General features: G+C 38.5%; 1 protein-coding gene across 1 annotated transcript in view; it reads left to right on the plus strand.

Annotated features, from left to right (window-relative positions):
- The first annotated feature begins 308 nt into the window (after positions 1–308).
- The window catches only part of CWC22 (CWC22 spliceosome associated protein homolog), a 36,933-nt gene continuing 13,262 nt past the window's right edge, over positions 309–23,979 (plus strand). The window contains exons 1-13 of the mRNA XM_042458348.1: positions 309–434; positions 1,666–1,733; positions 4,076–4,192; positions 5,060–5,299; positions 6,253–6,381; positions 7,374–7,542; positions 10,280–10,333; positions 11,726–11,861; positions 12,158–12,364; positions 12,468–12,530; positions 13,334–13,441; positions 15,301–15,382; positions 16,648–16,708. Of these exons, the coding sequence (XP_042314282.1) occupies positions 309–434; positions 1,666–1,733; positions 4,076–4,192; positions 5,060–5,299; positions 6,253–6,381; positions 7,374–7,542; positions 10,280–10,333; positions 11,726–11,861; positions 12,158–12,364; positions 12,468–12,530; positions 13,334–13,441; positions 15,301–15,382; positions 16,648–16,708 (1,560 nt within the window). The remainder of the gene's footprint in view (positions 435–1,665; positions 1,734–4,075; positions 4,193–5,059; positions 5,300–6,252; positions 6,382–7,373; positions 7,543–10,279; positions 10,334–11,725; positions 11,862–12,157; positions 12,365–12,467; positions 12,531–13,333; positions 13,442–15,300; positions 15,383–16,647; positions 16,709–23,979) is intronic.

The raw sequence follows: 23,979 nt of genomic DNA on the forward strand, positions 1-23,979 counted from the left end.
AACTCTTTTGGCTGGAAGAAAACAAATACTTCAGATTGATTTCTGGCACACTGTGCATTATTAATTCAGATCTTGAAGTGGATTAAGAGGAAGAAAATGAGAGTGGAGTGACACAGATGATGTAAGTTTTTTAAAAAAAACATAGTATTTCAGATATTTAGAAAAGACACAGTCTGTGCTGGCTCAGGGATGTTGAGGGTTGTCAGGCTGTCTTAGTTTGATAGAATGTTTATGAGCCCTTTTGAAAACAAAATGCAGGGGGATAGGGCAAAGGAGTGAGTGGGTCCTACGTGCTTCTCTGTATTGCCATGGAGAGAATGTGGAGTGATGGTGAAGGAGAAGTATTAAATGCTGCCGTTTACTTACTTATTCACATTATCCTGGGAGCCATAAACAGTTTGAGATCAGAATACGAAGAGCAACCAGATAGGCAGGTGCTATACTTTTTTTTGAAGCACTGTACAAAGTTTGGACTTTTGTTTGGCTGCAGTGCAGCCAATGCTGCCCACTGGTAAGGAAAGTATTATTTTTTTTTTTTTTGGTTTCTGTGGGACACTTCTGGAGTTTGGCACGGCTCATTTGAACCTTGGTTGCAACGTTTTCCCACTCCCACCCCCATTAAAAAAGAAACAAACCTAGAGGATTGTGGGAACAATTTGGCCATGTTTTGGGGCTTCCCTAGGCTGCTTTAGGCCCCTTGGGAAACCTTTCTTCATCATCAGGAAGTAAACCAGAAGACAACTCTTCCTGCTCTTACTTTTTGCAAAAAGGAGAGATATTGGGGTTGGGAGTCTCAAACCCATCTTGAGGGGCTGCATGTGACCCAAGGGTTGCTGTTTTCCACCCTGGCATAGAGTACACAGAGGCTCACACCAAATTAGAATAATTGTCATTATGTACTGGTAGCATAGCCTAAATGCCCTAAAAGCACAGATCCCATATGACTTGGAGCAAAGCAGGGTCATAGAATCATAGAGTTGGAAGAGACCACAAGGGTCTTTGCTTAATGCAATGGGTATTTTAAATGTGATATAAAGCAGAACTAAGATGTTGGTCGTTTCTTGTGTGTGCAATTGAGAAAAGGGTGTCTGTTGGAGATGTATAACCAGCCTGTTCATGATGCAGTTATGTTCATATAACATTTATATGTTTGAAATCATAGTGATGCATAGTCATCATGTAGAAAGTATTAACTGTAGGGGTTGGTAATGTTGTGTCTTATGTACATGACTTTCTTTAAGCACATGTGGTAGAAGGCTAGGGAATAAGTGGCCCTCCAGTTGTTGGACAGCTGCTCCCATGAGTCCTAGTCAGTATAACTAGTGGTATGGGATGATGGGAAGTGGAATCCAGCAAAATCTAAAGGGCTGTATGTTCCCCATCCATGGTGTAGAATCCAGAGGCCTCTGTATGAGTGGAAAGTGACTCAGTGAATGGTAAGAGGGACTGGCATTTTTCATTCCTGATTGCACTATTTTTATCGAACATCAGGTCCAGCTCCATTTCACTCTGCACACCTGATGAGCAGCTTTCTTGGGTGTGCAAAGGCATGAAGTGAAGAAGTTTCAGGATACACAGAAGTCATGTACTATTGAATTCTGGCTGGTGTTTTGTGCTTTAACTTTAAATTGATTTTCTGACATTTTAATACTATTGTATTTAAAGTCTAGTTCAAGTTATGAAAGGAGAGAAGCTAACAATCTTCGACAGAGAAGTTCATCTCCAGAAGACAGGTAAAGGTTTTTCTTTTTCTTTTTACATGTTACCCCATCTAATTAAATTTTAATAATAACAGTACTCTGTTGGGTGTATTTCATGGAACAATTATTATTATTATTAACCTTTATTTATAAAGCGCTGTAAGTTTACACAGCGCTGTACATAAATAAAACAATGCTGGTTTGAGGGTAGTACACTTTTTTGGGAATGGATATCATATTTGTTTTGTGTGCAAAAGTGAAAACTTAAGTGTTCTCCCAAGAGGCAGATCAGTTGTGGAGAGAAGGTAAATGGCATGGTGTGTCTGTAGAAACCACACTTCTGTCGCTCTGATCTAAAGAACCAATTAAAGCAGTAGCAAGATGTTTGTTTGCTGCTCTCTGTGTGTGTTATTTTGCCTTCAAGTCATTTTAGATTTACAGCAACCTTAAAATGGACCCATCACACGGTTTTATTGTCAAGTTTCTTCAGAATGGATTTGCCATTGCCATCCTCTGAGACAGAGTGTGACTTGCCCAGAGTCGCCCAGTAGGTTTCCATGGCCTGTTGGGGATTCAAAGCATGCTCTCCAAAATCATAGTCATATAGTCAGTCAGAGTCCAATGCTCAGGCCACTACACCACACTTGCCTGTTAGGTTTGTCATAAGTTGAAAATGACTACTACTGCTGCATATATCCATATTTGTTCTCCATATTGACGAGATGAACAGAGGGAGATCCAGATTCATCAGTCACTTCACTTCCTGGAGGTGACAAGAACACTGACTTTGCAACCTCAGGTATCCGACAGATGCACATAAAGATATACGTGAACTTTATATGTGCTGTGGTAGAAAGCTGTTTTCATTTAAGGCTGTCACTCATTGAACCACAGCCTGCATTGAGATGTCTGCTCAGACACTGAGCTGAAGTCCTATCAAGTGTTTCAGATTTCTACCTGTGAGGAGTGAGGAGGGCCATGCACAGTGCTCCTGTATTCAAACTCATTAGGTTGAGTGGGAAGGCCTGAGAAGGGATTCTAAGTATCTAGCTGGTCATGCCTAGAGCCTCTCTTCAGCACATCATATTAAGTGTGCAACATTCAGGTGTGCAGTAAAATATGCTAGATTTTTTAATATTAATTTTTAAAATTAATATTAATTCCACCTCTACATTAGGAGGAACTTCCTGACAGTAAGGGCTGTTCGACAGTGGAACACACTCCTTCCTCAGAGTGTAGTGAAGTCTTCTTCATTGTAAGTCTTTAAACAGAGGCTGGATGGCCAGCTGTCGAGGATGCTTTGATTGAGATTTCCTGCATGGCAGGGGGTTGGACTGGATGGCCCTTTTGGTCTCTTCCTACTCTACAGTTCTATGATTTTATGATTCTAAAATTTCATTTTACATTAATTTTACAAATAATAAACAATGACATTAAATTTCAAATTAAAATTTAAAAAGGCAGAAACCAAAAAAGCACAATAAATGAATACATTGTGGCATTACCTCTCTACTTTTCCCAATCTTATTTTTTCTCTAGATCTCTTTTATTACAATTATTTCTATCTATTTCAAAAAATACCTTGCCAAAGGAGAGTGACTTGACTCAACGGTCCTATTGTTTCTATGTATGTGTTTGTATGCTGAATATATGGATACCAGGTTGTCCAATACTTATCATGGAAAAGTTAACATGTTTTGTTTAATCCATAAGAGAAAACATGGATAATAAATTTTGAAGTGTGTTAGAGATTTGTACCAGTTTGTGGATGTCATTCTTTCAAAATGTTCTCACTAACAGACTTGCTGACTATGCCTGTGTCTGATGCTAGACTTAGGTAGCACTACAGAGAGTAAGGAGGAGTGGACTGGGTGGTGGCACAGAAGAGCCAGGTAGTGGCTCAAGTTGATACATGGAACACAAAAGTTCCAGTGCTTGACTTCTAAATGGCTTAACCTTTCTTCCCTCTTTTCCTGGTTTTTGCACCATAAGACACTGCCCTCAGTTTCAGATACTATGGACAAAAAAAGAAGCATAGAAATGATAGGTGTGTGGCAGAATAGAGCCAGTGTGGTGTAGTAGTTTGAGCATTGGATTATGACTGGAAACCAGGGTTCGAATCCAGGCTTGGCCATGGAAAACCACTGGATGTCATACTCTCTCTGCCTCAATGGATGGCAATGGCAAGCCCCCTCTTACCAAATCCTGCAATAGATTCATGTTAGTGTCGCCATAAGTCAGAAACAACAACAACAAATGTGATGGAAATACTGGTGATTTAGCACCATAACATAATTTCCAACATTTGCCGTTTCTAAGGTATGTGAAAGTTCTTTTTTTGAACTAAATATTATAAAGCATGGCTCTCCATTTAGGTATGCAGAACATGGGAGATCCCGATCACCTCAAGGCAGAGGTCATTCAGAGCACAGCAGATCTGACCGAGAGCATTCAGCAAAGGGGCGTTACGGTGACAAATATATGGAATCCAGGTGAGTGACAAGAACTGGTGAACTAGTTAATGATTGTGGTGCCTTGCTTTTAGCAAGTTCCTTTGTTTAGTTTATATTCTGTTTGGTTGGGTTCAATCTGATGTCATCTGTTGGCAGTGTGTTTATCTGAGGACATGCAAGAAGAACCTCTTATGGAGCCTCCTTCCAAGAGATGTTAGGCTGTACCCCTCCTTGTTATCCTTCCATTGCTAGACAAAGACCTTTCTCTTAAGCACGCCACCCTTAATGACTGCCTGATGAAGTCAGTGGTTTTAAAATGAATCTTCGGGACTTCTAAATATTTATTTTATTTATTATTCATGGATAGTTGTAAAAGATTTCAAATGAATTTTGTGCTTTAATAATATAAATTTGTATTTTATATGTATAATTTATTGTGTTTTCATTGGAACTGTTTTAAACTACATTGGTGCTACCTTGCATCCCAGCTCTTGGAAAAAGGAGGATGCAAATAGAATGTATTTGTATTATTTTTCTTCTTGATCACTGTGAAGTCATACAAATGGGGTTTGGTATTTGCACAGAACCCCTATTTGGATCATTCTAGAGCTGGGCTGTTTTTGGTGAGAATCATGCCTCTCCTGCCTCAGCACACAAGTCCAAGCACTCTTCAGATAGATTTCTTCAGTTGCTTTTCATCCGCCATGTTAGCAGCTTGGAACATTCTGTGTGTAACTGAATGATTCACCTCATAATCCTTAGGGTATATTTTCCCATTAATTTTTTTTTTGGGGGGGGGTTATACTTTGTTCCTGTTTTATTTTGGACTATTTTCAATTTGATTACTTTGCTTTTGAAGTAATATTGCAAATATTGTAATAATTGTAATTGTTTTTATGCCTTTAGGGGGAGAGAAAGACAGGAAAGGGAGAGGGAATCTGATAGGAGAAAACACCGGAAGTCTCCTTCACCTGACAGAAAAAATGCAGCAGAAAGATCAGCACTGCAGAGCTCTCTTTCCCATGATGAACCCGCTCCAAAGAAGAAGAAAGAAGAAGTGGATCCAATTCTCACCCGTACCGGGGGTGCATACATCCCTCCAGCAAAGCTTCGGATGATGCAGGCACAAATCACTGATAAAAATAGGTGTGGCAGCTGTAAATATCTTTCATATCCAAGATAAACAGACTATTAAACAACTGTAATAAAAAAAATTTTTTTTTAAACTACTAAGCACAAATACTTAGTGAAAATTGCCATTCCAAAAGCCCTCACCTTAGAGGAAAGAGTTTTGAACTGTTATTACAGGAGAATGGGTTTGGTGTGGTGTGATATGGCATGGCATGGGAATACTGCTACAGGTTGGCAGGACTGCTAGAGAGAAATCTTGCCTAAGTATTTCTCAGCCTTTGGACTCCATATGTTGGACAGCACATTCAAGAGCCCCTGACCAGTGGTGGCTGGGACCTTTGGTTGTTGAAATCCTTTAAGATCTGAGGACTTGAGATTGGGAACCATTGCCTTGAAACTGTGGTGATGTGGCCCCTAAAGTCCAAAGCCTTTAGAAGATTTCTGCAGTAGGGTTTCATTCTGAAGTTGTGGGATCATCCAAAGGCAAATTTATGATGCTCAGATTTGTTGTCCTTGAGTTGCTCAATGGTTTTCAGGACATTCCCACACATGAATAGAGCCATTTGCTTAACTTAGATTGGGAAGGCCCAGATTTGTCCAAAGGCATTGCCAACCATATATAAAGCATCTTGGATAACAGGCAGCTGGAGATCAAAATGGTCTCTCTTGGTTCTCTCATGGTAATGGGTTTCTTTTACGGGTTGGGGTTGGCAAAAGGCAAGTCACAAATCAATGTTATCAGTGACATTTATTGACATTGTACTTGTTCAGTGTGCTAACTCTTCTGCAGGTAAATTGTTCTTATAAAATGTTCGAAGAGGCAGGTACATGTACTTTTATGCAGTATGTACAGGAAACTAACAAAAGAAGTTCTAGAATATTTTAAGTGCTCAAGCTGACTAAGAAATACATTTTTAACTGTTTGGCTATTTTAGTCCATAAATTAATCTGTAATATTTGGCATGCAGTTTGGCATATCAAAGGATGAGTTGGGAAGCACTGAAGAAATCCATCAATGGTCTCATCAATAAAGTGAATGTTTCAAATATTGAGAATATTATCCATGAACTCCTTCAAGAAAATATTGTGAGAGGAAGGTGAGTGTATAGTTCTTAAAACAACCATCTGCTTATTTTATATTTATGCAGTAAATCTTAAGTAGTCCATGATGTTCTTGTTGGTCACTTGGTGTTTGAATAATATTAGGATTTTTAGTTTACATTAGAATGGTTTGATCAGGGTTCTGTGGATCTGAAATAAGGTAGTGAAACAAGTATACCCTTATGCTTTATCTCCCCTGCCCCACTTTTACAGTGACATTGCCCCAGTTGGTCTTTCCAATGGTATTTTTGGAAAATACTATAGCTTTTTGGTAATGATTTGTGGATATTTTGCAATAGCGTTTACTAGTTCAGATTAGTGTACAAGGGTTTACAGCAAGAGCAAAGATGTGTTGATGATTGCTTTCTCCAACAATCTGGTACATTAATCCGTTCTGCTAGAAGTACAACGTCCAGGCTCTTGAAAGACTAGTTGACTGCAATTTAAGCCTCTATCAAGGGTGATAGTGGAATAGTGAAGAAGATGAAAAAGCTAAGGATGTTCTTAATAAATATATATTATCTATTTTTGGTAGTTCACTGTTGATGGAATAGAAATCCAAGTTAATGTAAACTAGAAAAAATGGGCTAGATCTAGATCCAGGTGCACACTGTGGGGCTGGCAGAAGCCCCACCCACCCCTCCCCACACTAGCTATGCCAGTCTCTCCAAAATGAGACACAGAGGTTCAAGGGGCGCAGTTAAGTAAGGTAGGTTATGGTACAGTAGATAGGGAACATTCCCAAATATCAGATGGAAGCACCTCTGGTGAGAAGAATCCAGGGCTCCTCTATTTGTCAGTCACTCAAACCACAGTTGTTCCTATCTCAGAGTAGGATTTTCATGTGACTGACTGGCTGCTAGGAGGGAAGGAAGGGGAGAAGAATTGTGTCTATCAACCTTCTTATAGATGCTTTTAAGTGGATTTGACCAGTATGCTTCTTTTATTTTCCTGAAAAAGTACTTCATGTCTGTATTCTCATTTACAGGGGATTACTGTCGAGATCAATTCTGCAAGCCCAGAGTGCCTCACCAATCTTCACTCATGTTTATGCAGCAGTTGTAGCAATCATCAATTCAAAGTTTCCAAATATTGGAGAACTGATTCTCAAGAGGCTCATTTTGAATTTTCGCAAAGGGTACAGAAGGAATGATAAGGTATGTGAGAAAAGATACTGTGCAAAGTGATAGGGTAAGATTTATTGTGCTTATATCTCTAGCTCATATCTCAAATACTGCTATGAGGAAATGCCATTGTATTCAGTGAGATTTATTTCCACATTAATATGTTTAGGAGCTGGATGCACCTTAAGTTATCACCACAATTTCTGGCAATTTTGAAGCCAGAGGTAGGAAATCCCCCCCCCCCCCCCGGTTATATGAAAAACTGAATTGTTTCCATTACATACAACAACATACAGTGCATTATGCTGACTTAACTTATAAAGCTACACTGTTGCTGTATTTATTAAATTTAAAAGTTAAAACACCTTAATTTTATTCAAAGTAATTACAAACTGACCTTTAGGTTACAGAAGGCGCAACAAGCTACTGAACTTTTAACATACCAACTTTTTAAAAACTTTTTTTTATCAGTTTGGAAGCTAGGTAGAAAGAGTGTAAAACAGAAGTTATCAACGTTGTAGGAAACAGACAAAGAAAAGTTTTCATTGTTCAGTTTTTCAAATTGTAAAAAAAATCTAATTCGGTAAAAAGGCAATAAGTTAACTGTTCGCTCCACAAAGAGCGTTTTTTGAAACTGTTTCATCACACTTGAAGAGAACAGCCTAACAGAACTGGAGTTAAGTTTACATACCATATATACTTGTATACAAGTCAACCTTGTGTTGAGGGAAGGTTTTAGGGCTGAAATCATGAATTTTGATATGACTCTTCAAGGGTAAAACTTAGGGGCATGTAACAAGGGATGTAATAGACAAAAGGAAAACACCACTTTCCTGGTACTGGAGGAGAAGGTTTTAACATCTGATTGAGAAGAGAATCCACCTCTCTCTCTCTCTCTCTCTCTCTCTCTCTCACACACACACACACACACACACACACCCTGCCTCCGCAGGTCTTTCAGAGATCACTGCCAAGGCAGGAAGAGTGGGGCATCAGGGCAATCATTCTTTCAGGACCTTTCTAAGCAGTATTACCATATTGACCTGTATGTAAGTCGACCCAGGATTTCAGGGGCAAATACTTTTTCACCTTTTTGTCAAGTATATACGATATATTCTGTATACTTAAGTCTGCTTTCTGCAGCTCTACTCTGGATTCACTAGTGCAGGCAAGGTCTGGAATACACTATACCAGATTTCTTCAGTTGTGTATCTTGTACAGTGAGCGAGAGGAGTGGAGGCAGTCTGGAGCAGGGAGGGGGCTGGTGTTGAGGGCCCAGCCCTGGAGGGATGGAAGACCCCTTGGCTTGTGGGTAATATTCAGAGTGCAAGCTTGATGGTTGCCCCTAGTGGGGGATAGCTTTGGCATGAGGACTATCATGCATCTAATGACTGTGGAGATACAGAGGTCATATTCCAGTGGTGATGATGACACAAGAGGCACTGCAAAGGCTAGGAACAGAGCACAGTGGAATATAGTGAGGGAGATCATTGTAAATAAGCTTCTTTGAGTAAACAGGTAAATCAGGCTAACAACTTATATTGTTTTTACAGCTCTTATTGTCTTCATAACAGTTGTTTGAGGTACATCATTGTTAGAAAATACATCTTCTCATGTTCTTATATATACTTGAGTATATTTTATGTGATTTTATATTATATTTTATTGTGTGTGTGTGTGTGTATATATAATGTGATTTTATATATAGACATTTTAACTGTTTGAATTTTATAATAATTTTAAAGGTTTTATCTGTGAGCCGCCTTGGGTCTCTCTGGGGAGAAAAGCAGGATATAAATGAAACAAACAAACAAGCAAACATTCTGCGTTTGGGTCCACACACCATTGGCTTTGCTCCCGTATCGGTTTTTCCTGTGGATCAATTGCCCTTGGTACAAATAGGGTTCCCCCATTTTGTCTTACATAGTTATTTGGAATCATTTGGAAAAAGTGCAATTTAAAACAATATTCTAAAATCATGCATTAAATTTGACTTTCTTTTAAATAACTGCCTGGTAAAATGTTGTGGAAGCATCCCTCTGTGAAAAGATTGCAACTGACTTCATTCTGATAACCACGAAAAATTAAAGTGTTCTTCAGAACATTCCAACTTATGCTTTCATCACAACACTTGTGTAGATAAGTTTTTTTTTCTTCTTTAAAATGGTTTGTGAATGAATTGTGGGTGATGAAAAAGTCAGCAACACTGCATCACTTAAAAGTTCAGCGAATTCTGTGCTTAACTCCATTGCAACAGGTGTTTGCCTAGCACTTTGTGCCTCATGAACATATTGCATAGTGAATTCCCTGAGGCAGTCTGCTTCTGCCAAATCTTCATAATTTTTTCATTACAAAAGTAATCATTTGCTTGCAAGAGAGAAATGAATTCTCTTGATCCAATGTATAATGCACATTGTATCCTATTTAAATGCATGGCCCAATAACATCGCTATATCATACTCAAACTTCCTCATAATTAGAGTTATACCCATTAAGACACGTATAAGTCATAACTAACTGAAGCCCCATTGATTCCAGTGAGTTTACTTGAAATGTGACCAAGTCTCGATCGAACCGACTGGCCTAGGGAAGAAGGAATACTGAAAGATGTCATCCCGCACAAAAGTTTAACCAAAAATGATAAATGGTTTATTCAAGTCACTTAGAGCCCTTGGAATAGTGTAAGGGTATACAAACAAGCAAATTGAAAGGAATATACACATTGAGGTAGTTTGTTTATTTATTTATTTGTCTACCTATCTATTTTCAGCAACTTTGCCTGACAGCTTCGAAGTTTGTTGCACATCTCATGAATCAAAATGTGGTAAGATATTCTGAATTATAAATAGTGTATCTGTAGTCAATGTAGCTTTTGATATTAAAGGATGTCTAATGGAAATTTGCCTTCATATGCTCAAGCAATAAGGTTTTGTGGGTGTCATTTAAAGAATGCAGTTCTGTTACTATTTCTCCACCTAGATGGCATACATACTTACATAAAAATACATACATACATGACATAAATTTACCTGCTTATTAGTTTGAATAAGAGTTGGACCTTGTAGAATCGGAATGGGAACATATGAGGCTTAAGCCTTATGCTTTAAAATAATTTGCCAAATACATTCAAGTTGTATAGTAGAAAGTGCATCTGTTAGTGATTTGTTTCCTAATGAAGATGTCTAATACCTTATATTTTTTTGCTTATTTGAATTGCAAACCTCATTTTTCAAAGGAGTGAATTTCATTAACTTTATCTCCTAGTGCCACAGAATTGAAATGTGCTTCTCAAAAATGAGCTGTAATTTATGTCTATTTACTTGTCTAGGCTTCTGAGCTAATATTTGTAGGCAGGAGGTGTTAATATCATCCATTCTTGGTTTATAATAAGCCCAATTCACTAAAGCTATTTTTGGCTTACACAATGTAGGCAGCGATCAACCTACTCTTTTACACCAGCAAATAGTCACACTTTAGAAGAAAATAGGCAGCTAGCTGGAGACAGGGTTTTTAATATCCCCATTGGGACTGTCATCTGGCCTTGGATTCTTAAGGCAATTCCCCTATTGCTGTGTGCAACCCCCCCCCCCCCCAATCTCTCACTTCTCTTCAATTAAAACATGGGGCCTCTTAACCAGGGATGGGGGATCTTGGCTGTTCAGATGTTTTGAACTACAGTCTCCACGGTTCATTGGTTGTGCTGGCTGAGGTTTCCAAGAGTCGGAGGCCCAAACCACCCAGAGGGCTAGACCTGCTGTTGAGCTTCATGTGAATAGTGAAGCGTTGTGCCAAAGTTCTTTCCTCAGAAGTTGACTCAGAAGGAGCCTTTTTCCCTTAAAGCGGTTCATATTAAAATATCTCTATGGACAGAGCCATTGCTAATGACTTTTGAGCTTCACTTCAAACCTTTGGTCTGGTTATATTGCCAGCAGTTGAAATGTCAAGAGAGGTACTTCAGATATGTCCTCTGGGCCCCACTTGGAACCATAAATTGCTTAACCTAAACTGCTCTTCAAACTTCCCTGAGCTACAGATGGTGGAGGTGGGACTGCTTTTTGAGAACAATGTGTCCCAAACACTGCTTGTTTCTAGTTTTGAAATAGTACCGGGTTTTGTTTTTGTCATTTACCTTAAAGATATATGTGAAATATACATAATCAGGGAAATTTTGTGTTGTTTTGTTTAACAAGAATCTTTGTTTTATTCTTCCTGTAAGGCTCATGAAGTTTTATGTTTGGAAATGTTGACATTGCTTCTGGAAAGACCTACAGATGACAGTATTGAAGTGGCTATTGGGTTTCTAAAAGAATGTGGCCTCAAGTTGACTGAAGTGTCTCCTAGAGGTGTTAATGGTATGTATATTTTGCAGAAACATTTCTTTCTTGCTTCCTATGGGTATACCAAATGTACTTATTTATTTATTCATTTATTTGATTTATGTGCTGTCTTTCTTACCAAAATGAGTTCAAGGAAGCTCCCAACTAGGTTAAAAAGAGTTAAAGATAAGAATAGGCCAAGTTAAGCATAATTGTGATATTAAAGCACCATTGAATTAAAATTTCATCACCAGTCTGTTTAAAAGCCCCTTTCCTCCCAGCCTGTCAAAAGCTCACCTGACCTTCCCCTTGCTTCTGTTTTTTAATCGCAGCCATTTTTGACCGCCTCCGTCATGTTCTGCATGAATCAGAAACTGACAAGCGAGTTCAGTACATGATAGAAGTCATGTTTGCTGTTCGTAAAGATGGGTTCAAAGATCATCCAATAATTCCAGATGGACTAGATCTTGTTGAGGAGGAGGATCAGTTCACCCATATGCTGCCTTTGGAAGATGACTACAATCCAGATGATGTTCTCAGTAAGTATAACACTGAACAGAACTTGTCAGTCTGTAGTACTGATTTTTTTGGTTAAAGACTCTGCTATACTGTTGGTAATTTTTTTATATCTTTTTCCTGAAGATGTGTTCAAGATGGATCCTGATTTTATGGAGAATGAAGAGAAGTACAAAGCTCTTAAAAAAGGTGTGTAGGTCAAATTTTACTGGTTTTGGACAGATGGCCTCCTAATGAAACCCATAAGTACTGTGTAAGCTAACCTTTTGGGTATATCAGAACCCCTTTATGTGGAAGGCAAAAGCAGGCAACTTCATCGTTCATTCATCTTACACAAGTACTTCAGAAAGCAGCCTGGTTTTTCTTTTAGACATGAAACAGACTGGCAAAATGATGCAGCTTCAGGCTGCTTTGGGGGCATGTCATTTACACAATGCACAACCTGAATACAGCCTGAAGCTGCATCGAGGCTGCGCCAACGAAAAGAACTGCGCCAAAAAGAAGCAGATGTAATCTGTTCCTGCCAGTAGCCCAGTTTGGCACCATGGCGGTGGCCTGCATCAGAAGTGGGCCCATATGATCACCATGGTCCTGGCATGATCGACACCAGAGCAGCCTCATGCCACTCCTTTGGGCCCGTCTACATGACCCCTTTGTCAAAAGTGAGAACATACTTCACTAGTTTGCATTTTTTCCTTTTAAAATAATCCAGTTACAAAATTGAAAATACTACTTACACATTAGAGTCCCACATCCAGTTGTTTTTATGGGGAATAGTACAGTCCTTTGTGTGTATTCTCAGAAGGAAGTCTTACTGAGTTCACTGGGTGTTGTTTCAAGTGAAGAAACAGAGGATTCCACCTGAAGACTACAATATTTCTAGTTTTAGTTCTGAAGCCTTCCCAGTATGTGGGCTTCTGCTTCTGAAAGTCTTCTACACAGGCCAAATGAAACCTAATCTCATTGTTTCCTTAAATTTTGTTCTGCTGTAGAAATTCTTGATGAAGGTGACAGCAACTCAGAATCTGCTGAAGATGCTGGAAGCAGTGAAGAAGAGGAAGATGAGGAGGAAGAGGAGGATAAGGAAGAAGACGAAGATGGTAAGGATGCAATGTAGGAAATGGTTTTATGGTCTTTTGCAAGCTGTGGAAGTTCCATGTTGATGGGCAATGACAGATGTTTATATTAAACATTTGTTTATATTAAAAATGGCCCTCACATTGATTGTGCTGTTAGATTAAGTCATTATGTAAATTAGTGGGTGCTTTTTGTATTGGTCTCAAAAAGACATTATTTATGTGTTGATTCATTAGCAACCGCAAAGCTGAATGTAGTATATTAATATGACACTTGGTTGCCCTTGCTATTTGAAGTCAAGGAATTTCTAATAGTGTCTGAATAAAATACATCAATACATTTGCTTAAATCTGGGTCCAAAAAACTACATTAGAGATGCCCAGACAGATTTTTTTTTTAAAAAGTCAGAAGGATTTGGTGTTGTGTTACAATTTTCACTTCAAACGTTGTTTGCCCTTTGATGTGGAGGCTGATGCTAGAGAAAGAAAGATCCATTGCTTCCTACACATTCAGACTCTCTTAACTTTTTTTAATGCTAGACTTCAGAATTTCAGAAGTAATTCTCCTCTCTACCATCTGCTTGTGTCTTCATACAGAAATATGCACACTGAGGTTTTTGCTCAGAATCATATCAGGCTTGTTCAGTTTCCTTTCCATTTGAGGATTAATTTTCTCAGTATAATCTCAGCAGGCATTTTACAATAAAGTGCTGTGCTGTATCGTGCTCCCTTTCTCTTTCTAGCCTCCATGAATATATCTTTGAGCATAATCTACCCAAAGATAAGCAGAAGCAGGTTTTGAGATCTATTGAGATGAGTAGAATTATGATTTCTCTTAGATTATTCCCCTTAATAGTGAAATCTAAAATGTTAAACTTAGTGGGTTAGTAGCTGGACAGGAGTGCAAGGCTTTAACATTGGTTCTCAGCATTTGCAAAACCTTTCAAGTGACACTGTTCTTTTAGCAGTGCTCTTGGGAGAGGAAAATAAATTTCTGTTTCTAAGCAGATAGCAATTAAAAATGGGAGTTACAGAATCTGTCATCACTTGCATTATTCATACAAAAATTCTGGCAGCCATTCCCACAAGAAACGGGACATGAATTCATTTTAAAGCAGCTGGTTTAGGTCTTAATTCCATGATTGGTCAGTAAGACATAGTGTTCTGCTTATAGATCCCTGGCATCCTTATAGGTAGAAGCAAAAACAAGCACAAGTGTGCACGCACACAAACAGAAATGCTCTTGTGACTTGTTAACACAGAACCAGCTTCTTTGTTGTGCTACAGTCCTTTAGTACTTTTTTTTGTAACTTGAAGTTATCTAAATACTGGGCTGTATCAATTGGTGGCTTTGCTCTAGGAAAAGTGCTTATGCTGATAAATCTCAAAGCATCCATCCTGCATACTATATTCTATACTCTTCCCAGACTTCAGGAGCAAGATTTTAGGAGACATAGACTGCATCCGCACTGTAGATTAAATGCAGTTTGACACCACTTTAGCTGTCATGGCTGAATGCTATGGAATTGTATTTTTGTGAGGCATATAGCCTTCTTCACCAGAGAGCTCTGGTGCCACATCAAACTACAGTTCTTAGAATTCCATAATACTGAGCCATTGCACTTAAAGTGGTTTCAAACTGGATTATTTCTGCAGTGCAGATGCAGTCATAGTGGACTGAGGTGGGTTAAGAAAGATTAGCAGAACTTGGTTATCCACTTGTGCAAGTAAAACCTCCACTGGAAACAACCCATTGCACTTATTGCTTATGGAATAATTTATTTACAGGGTATTGCAGTTTAAATGATATGTTAGTGATGCTTTGAAATAATGTATTGATTCTGAATGCTAATTCCATGCCTTGTTCCTTCTCACTCTTAAAGGACAAAAAGTGACCATCCATGATAAAACAGAAGTTAACTTGGTCTCCTTTCGGCGAACAATTTACCTTGCAATTCAATCGAGGTAAAATGAAATCTTGGGAGAAGGATGGGCTATAAATTCAATAATAAATAAATATTATTCTGTGTTAAAGTACAATGTCCTTGACCTAGGGCTGTAAATACTTTGGCAGACTAGGACATTTATTTTGAGAGATTTGGTTCCAGAATTCTTGGATCTGAATCTTTGGGTGCAGCATTGCTCTCTATTCATTCTTGAGAATGCTATTTGTTTGCTTGTTTGTTTTAAAAGAATCTCTAGGCTGGGGTAAACACTTTTCAGAAGTCTCAGACTGCAATAATCCCATTATCCTTTGCCATTGCTTGTGTCCAGTGGGTCTTCTGGGAGTTTAAGATGGCCAAAGTTCATACAATTGCTTTATGTGAAGAAAATAAAACAGGATGCATGCAGTTCTTGTCTGACTGTAAGAGCATAGGAAAGACATGACACAGAATGAGGAAAGAGGCTTGCTTGGGTAAAAGAAACTGATAATTAACGGCATGTTTTAAATTGTCCTCTTTATAACATACGTCAGTACTTTCTATGGGAGGACCTTTTGAAGCAACTTTTCAGATGATCATATAATGTTCTCATTTGTTTAGTTACTACGCTCAGTACATTTCTGTTTAACATGGTGTTGTAGTGATGACTCATGCATGGGAGTCATCTTGTTTTTAGTCTGTCTGAAAATCTATTAGTTTTGGCCATAGCTCATATAATAATGTGAAATGGCTAAAACTTGTTTTTAACTTGAATTGTTTTTAACTAGAATTTTGTAAAAAGTCTGTTTAATTCTTTATACTCTTTAATGAAATGTCAAAAAAGTCAAAAACAGCAGTGGTAGATTTTCAATTCACTGCAGAGACAGTATTGATTTATCCACTTTTTCTTTTTCATTAACTTCTTTCAAATGGGCCTGTGTTAGCTTGCTTACTCCACTGGATCTAAAGTTCACAGAGCAGCAAGGATCTGCTTGTCTTACGTCAGATAAGTGAGCAGGGCATAGGTGGAAATCTAAGTGGAGTGCTGTGGAGGATTTAGGATACTCCTTGAATAAATTCTCACATTGAAAATATGGATGAGTAGTTGACTTAATTCCTCTTTGTCTGGAAGAGTAGCTTAAATCAGCATTGTTTGAAGTTGCTGGGTTTTTATAAGCAAAGTCTATTTCAGGCCCACAAGTTTTCATTTTTTTAATGCAGATACAGTATTAGCATTGTCAGCACAGAAGTGTTTTAAGCTATTATGGTCACAAGTCAATTCTGGATATCTTTTTTTGCCTTTTGCAGTTTAGACTTTGAAGAATGTGCTCACAAATTGCTGAAGATGGATTTTCCTGAAAGCCAAACGGTAATTCTCTCTAATTCCTCTCTCTTCCTTCTATTTCTAGAAACATCACTTTTTTCCAATCAGATATTGACAGTGTCATATGGCATATCCTATTGGCTAATATATAGTAAATCAGTTAAACTATCATTAGAGCTTCATCTTTATTTTTTTAAAAAAAACAAGTAGAAGTTAATGTTGTTGAATTTCCTTCATACCAGTAATGAGCCCTCAAAATAGAATGATGAAAAATAATGCCATGTTGTTGTTGTGTGTAAAAATGTTTGCTCTGCTGAGATGGTGGTTGTGTAACAGATGAAAAACATTGAGGCCAGGCAATTCTATTTTGAGACCAAAAGAAAATACTTCCTGAAAGCTGTATTGTGTTTTTTTTTCTGACACTATTATTAAACAGTCTGGCAAAAGCAAAAATAATGAAAGACAGAGGTCTTTTAAACTCTCTCTTTGGATGCATATGCATATTTTTGCTATCCTCCTGCTAGGATAAGAAAGGGGGTATAACTATGGGATGTGGTGGCTCAAGTGGTTAAGGCACTGACTCTGTTGATTGCAAGATCGGCAGGTTGGCAGTTCGAGCCCCAGGTGCAGCATGATGGAGTGAGCTCGCATCACTAGTCCTAGCTTCTGCCATCCTAGCAGTTCGAAAGCATGCAAATGCAAGCAGATAAATGGATACCACTCCGGTGGGAAGGTAAACAGCATTTTGTGCAATCATGCTGGCCACATGATCACAGAGTAGTCTCTGACAACGCTGGCTCTTTGGCTTAGTAATGGAGATTAGCACCGCCCCCTATGGTGCAACACAACTTGACAACCATGTCAGCGGGGAATGCCTTGTGGTGCTGTGATGAAGGCATCTCCCCCCCCCCCCAAAAAAAAAAACAACCACACACACACAATCACTCTGTCCCTTGAAAGAAAATTTCCATCAGTCCCCAAATTTCTAGCATTGCAGAGAGTGTGTCATGGGAAATCGTTTGCACATCAGTTTTGGGACTGAAGGAAAATTTGTTGTGGGATGGTTTCCATGTGCATTGTGTGGAAGGAGAAGCTGATTTTGTATCTTTTATGAATTGGAGGCATACCAATTACTGCTTTGCCATTCCATACCGATTACTGTACTCTTCCATTCCTCTGTTCCTGCACCTGCCTGTGAGGAGAAGATGAATGACACTCCCACTTTTTCTACTAATAAAGGGGCTATTTTTTCCCCAAACAGGAAAAGCTGGTTGATTTAAACTTGGGTTGGCAAGGTCTGGAGGCTAATTTTCTGCTCATAGAACCCACCAGCAGGTGACACCAAGCCCCCAAAAACATAAGTTCATTTATTGTTTGGAGGGAGGGGGGTCTGGAGACACCTGAGAACATCAGAAACACAACCCATAACAACATGATTTACAATTCTGATTTAATCTATTGTTCATACAATGAAACAGGCTGTGAGGGTAGAGCACACATGAGTGTGAATCTTGTGCTTCTGATTCCCATAACCTTCATTTTCTAAGCTGTGCAAAAATTGGCCACTCTGCAGTATTGCACATTTATGTGACACCTCTGTTGTGACAGTTCTTCTTTCATGTCTTCCAGTTCCACTTATATCACATGGTTTTGTTATTTTTAAATTTTGTTGCAGATGTAGTTTCTTTGGTTTCAAGCATAATGGTTACCTAGTAAAATAAAAATGTTTTCACTTATTTCCTCATGGAAGTTTTTTCAGTTGTCTACTTGAATTCGTAGAATTTGTAGGTTTAAGATTTCTCTCTCTCTCTCTCTGTGTGTGTGTGTGCGCGTGCGCACCTTCAAATCACCTGTCAACTTATGGTGGCCCCATGAATTTCATAAGGTTTTATTAGACCAAGACTACTCAAGAGGTGGTTTACCAGTTGCTTCCTCTCAAATATAGCCTACAGTACATGGTATTTGTTGGCAGTCTCCCAATTCAAATACTAACCAGTATTTGGTAACCCTGCTTACCTTCCAAGTTCAAATGGGATCAAATGCCTCTCAGTTATGTAGGCCCTCTAAGGTTTGAATACTTCATTCATTTGTGTAGTCTGAAGGAGAGAGTGGATACAGAAGACCTACTGTTTGTGTTTGTATTTCATTTTTGTTTTGTTGGTATTCAATTCTGTTCTGTAGCAAGAGAGCTGGCATGATTTCGTGTTTGTATAGTGTATTGTATTGTGATCCTAGCATTAGTTGAATATAGTGAAGAAAAAAAACAAGTAAGTATCTGATATGTATATGTCTGAATCTTGTAGGCAGCCCTAAGTTGATATAGCTTACACTTAGTCTATTTTGTTGTTGCTGCTTAAATAATTCAAAGCCTTTTTTGGCAGAGATGTGGCAAGGTATAACAATGTCCACATGTACCCCAAGCCTTTTATACTTAAAGGGTTGTATCCCACAGACATAAGCAGGACAGGCAGCTTAGCAACCCATTCTAGCTTTGGGTAGACTATTCTAGAAAGTTTGGGGTCTTCAGAACAGTGTAGGTGGTGGCACCATAAGATGAGTCTCTTTCTCCTTCTCTTCCCTCTATTGCAACTCTTTCACTGGATCAAAAGCCTTCCCTGGACAGAAGGAACCTTTTGTTGGTGGAAGGCAAAAGGTGAATACAACCCTTAAAGTTGTGAGGAAATGAGTGACACCTCAGTTCCATTTTCTACCAGTTTGTCTAGAACATAAAATCAGACTGTAGAAGAAGAAAAATGTATTTAAATGAACAAAATATTGGAAAATAATGATCAGCAGAAATAATCACATGAGAGTCCCAGAGGCAGCAGGCTAGCATGCATTACCCAGAAACCAGATGTTGACACTGCTGTTTGCTTTTAATCTGGGAAGCATCCCTGATACTGACTAAGAGAAAGTAGTGATCTGGTAGTAAACTGCTGTGGGTTAAACAGAACCAGATGGTGGTGGCTCTAGAATAAAACTTGAATGGGGAAAAAGTAGAAATGACAAAAGTATCTGCATTTGTAAAATATTCTGCACTTTCAGCTTTTAGTCTACAGCTCTTGCAACTTCATTGCTTGTTTCTGATAATGTTTCTTCATTAGCTGTTGAATTAAGATGATGAAACATTTGTTTTATTGAAAAGGGGTTTTAATTGTTTGGCTGAAGTATATGGTGTGCTCTCTGAGACATTAAAAAGCAATTGACAGCAGTACATGATCCCTCCTTGACTGCACTTCCTTCAAGACCAATACCTGTTTGCCAGAGTAATCTCCATACCAGGGTTAACCATTGTTAACATGAACTAGAGTTTTTGCTATAACCCTAAAATCTGGTTTACAGAATCTGGTTTAAGAATAATCCTGGTTAGCATTAATGATGGTTAAAGCTGAGAAGTGAGAAGGTATCTTCACAAAAGGGTAGAGTCTAGAAAGATGAAGCCTAAGCTCCTATGGTTGGTTCCCTTTCTATCAGCCATGGCAGGAAGGTCAGGAACTTTGCTTCTTTAGAGATGTTGTATCTGGAAGATTCCAACAGACTGGGAATGATCAATGTAGATCCCCAACCACAAAAAAGGAGACACAAAAGACTGCAGCAACTATAGGACCATAGCATTAATTTCGGACTCAAGAAAAATTATGTTCAAAATTCTTCAGCATAGACTCAAATCATATATGAAGAGAGAAATCCAAGAGGTGCAAGCAGGGTTCAAGAAGGGAAGAGGTACTAGGGACCACATTACAAACATATGATGGCTAATGGAGTGCACGAAGGAACTACAAAAGAAAATCAGCCTTTGATTGCATAGATCATGTAAGGCTATAGAATGCCCTTAAAGACATGGGAGTGCCACCACATCTGATAGTCCTAATAAGTTACTGTTAGAACAGACTATGGAGACACAGAATGGTTCCTACTTGGCAAAGGAATCAGGCAAGGCTGTGTTGTATCACCATATTTGTTCAACTTATATGCAGAAAATATCATATGAAGAGCAGGTTTAGGATCAGAAGGGGGAAAGGTAGGAGGAAGGCATATCAACAGTCTAAGTCCTCTGTGGATGACACCATACAACTAGCGAAAAATATCAGAGACTTGGAACAATTACTAAAAAAAATTAAAGAAGAAAGTGCAAAGGCAGACTTAATGCTGAACATAAAGAAAACAAAAATAATCACCACTGAGGATCTACATAAATTTAGCCTAGACAGTGAGGAAATAGAAATAGTAAAAGAGTTCCTGTACCTTACATCAAGCATTGATCAGGAAGGAGACCGTAGTTAGAAAATCGGACAAAGACAAGGAATGGGATGGGCAGCTATGAAAGAACTAGAAACGATCCTAAAGAATAAAAATATACAACTGAGCACTGAAGTCAGAATTGTGACAAGGCATCGTATTCTCTGTCACTATATACAGATGCAAGAGCAGATAAGAAGAAAATTAATTCGTTTGAGATGTGGTACAGGAGAAGAGTGCTGAGGATACTGTGGACCTCATTCCCACTTACAAATAACTCTGCGATATGAATTGATGGATTGATTCAGCAGCAGAGCGTGGTTCACACTACATTTGCCCCGATCACCTTTTCTTGTTGAAAAATAAAGTAAACCATTTGTGGTTCACATTGACAAATGAATCAATTCAGTTTAAACCATTTCCTGCGGGAGTCTCTCAAAATAACCTACTTGTAGTTCATATTGGCAAATTAATCGGTTCAATTTGAAGCATTTTCAGTGGGATTTTCCCCCTCTGTCCATCAGTGTAATCGCATTTATGTACATCCATTCAAGGGTCGAATGGTGGGTGGACACAGATTGTTAATTTCCGCTTCCCCACCCGGCAACCTCTTATCACATCATAGTAAATCGATTCTGATCCACATCGCATTCACAGTGACACTGAATCGATTCATGAATTCGATTCTTGAAATCGATTCCAATCCACATCTGGTTCACACTTGTGAAGAATCGATTTATTTAAAAAGATGCAGGGGGGGGGGGAATCAGCATCAAAAAGAAGTTAAATGGGTCTAGTGTATGGCCTCTTTCTGAATCGCTTCAGTGATTCGATTCAAGAGCAAACCAGGGTCATTTAAACTGCTTCAAACCAATTTGCAAAGCAAAAAGACAAACAAAAGACAGCCCAAAAGACAAGCAAATGGGTCCTTGAGCAGATCAAGCCTGAAAGCTCTCTCGAAGCCAAGATGACAAAACTGAGGGCTATTGTACTTTAGTCACATCATGAGAAGGCATGACTCAGTGGAAAAAAACAATAATGCTAGGAAAGGTAGGTAGTAAAAACAGAGGCACATTGCACAGTAGATGGATAGACTCAGTCAGAGAGATCATGGCCCTGAATCTATAGGACCTAAGCAGAGCTGTGGAGGTTTTGAAATGGGTGGTTTTGAAGATGTCTCATCCACAGATTTGCCTTTACTCATGGTTGACTCAAGATCAGTTAACAACAACAGCAAAGGAAGCATTGAAGAAACATAAATAAACATGCTTAAATGTATAACCTCTAAGCTTGATTAAGCGCTTGTTACAACATAACCTTTTTTCTTTCTATGGAAGACTGCAAACAGAACCTACCAGTAACTTTATAATATCTCTGTAGAATTAGGAGGGGAAAAAATCGCAAAAGTAATAGGAGATCCACCTTTGCATGCAAAGGTATCTTGCAGCACATTTGAGGTGTCTATGAAAGCTCATGCTACAACTTCTTTCACACATTTAGTTTTAAAGATGCTGCAAGATCCCTTTGCATACAGACATTCCAAATAAACACAGCTATACCTCTGCTCTCTACCATTTAAACCTGTAGTTTGCTACTAGAATGACTGTGTGAGTTCTATCACATTGTCATGCAAAATAATTGAAAGCATTTTATTGCTTACTTGAGGAAACAGAAACATTTAAGCTGCTCTTGTTTCATGAAGCTATGAAGGCTGTCTGTATAGGCAAATCTGTTTTCTTGTGCATATTTAATTGAAATGTTAAAATATTTAATTACTTTAACCTATAGGGGTTATTATAATGTTGCAACTGCAATTAAGAGTTCAAAAAGTAATTTGTTGTTCAGATTCTGCTGACTTCATTTACAACAGCATCAGCACTTTGCCCTTTTTATTATATGAAAATTGATCATCTGCAACATTACAGTAACAGAACAATATAAAGAGTTAATATATGTTCTCACATATTAAACCATGCATTAGGTGTAAAATATTGTTAAGAAATTGACAGTTAACCTATCTCACCTGCAGAAGAAACCACTCCTCTTTTTTTTTCTGCTGGAATGCTTTTGTCTTGTTAAATATAGAATCATGATTATGGTCACTTGTGCCCAATCATACATTGTGGTGAATGGAGTTGTTTTGATGTGGCGTATATAGAAGCAGGAAAAATTGTAAAAAAAAAACTTGATCCCATACTTTTCTGGCCAGGAAGTACAACATTTGAAAATCCCTGCTAGAATAATTTTCTATTTTGAAAGTAGTGCAGAGTGACTTGGTGCATTTGGAATGGGTTTATGCCTATTATTATTATCATTATTATATCTATCCTGCCTTTTCTCCAGTTTGGGATTCAAAGCAGCTTACAACAAATTATAAAAACACATATGTGAGCAGTATCCTCTCCAGGCTGTCTCTTGGACTCCTGTCACTTATCCTTGTCCCTTGCCCTCTCTTAATCCCTGAATGGAGTACTTGGGTCTCAAGGTGGTCCCTATGTGGACCATTGGATGGGTTGTTTTGAGGGTTTACTGTAGTAAGCATGATCAAACTTTCTATCAAATGTAATAGGAATAGCCAGACACAGTTGTATAAAAGAATTAACTGGTATAAGTTTATTGCACATATAGATCACTCATTAACCCCTCAACTATTTAATAATTTGCATGTCCCTAAAATCCTTTTCATTTCATCCCCATCCTACACACTCCAGAAATATCCTATCTCTATTACAGATTTTCCCCTGTCTTCAAGCCATCCTTTCCCTATCTGAAGTCTTATCCCTGGACTTAACAAAGCCCAGTGTTTTGATTGGCTGGCACCAGTCAGACTTGACCAGTTTCTCCCTTCACAACATGGTTAAAAATTCACACTTGAGCATCCATGTTCCGGGCTGAAACCAGAAGTACACCCAAGCTGTGAACCTATGTCTTCAAAGGGAGTGTAACACCGTCTAGCAGATGCTGAATCCCTATTCCCTGACCTGTTTTTGAGTTCACCAGGAACCCTCTTGTTTGGATTAAGTTTCAATTTGTTTGTCCTCATCCAGTCCATTACTGATTACAATTTAGAATGAAAC

This window comes from Sceloporus undulatus, chromosome 1, assembly GCF_019175285.1.
Source record: "Sceloporus undulatus isolate JIND9_A2432 ecotype Alabama chromosome 1, SceUnd_v1.1, whole genome shotgun sequence".
Classification (NCBI taxonomy): Eukaryota; Metazoa; Chordata; class Lepidosauria; order Squamata; family Phrynosomatidae; genus Sceloporus; species Sceloporus undulatus.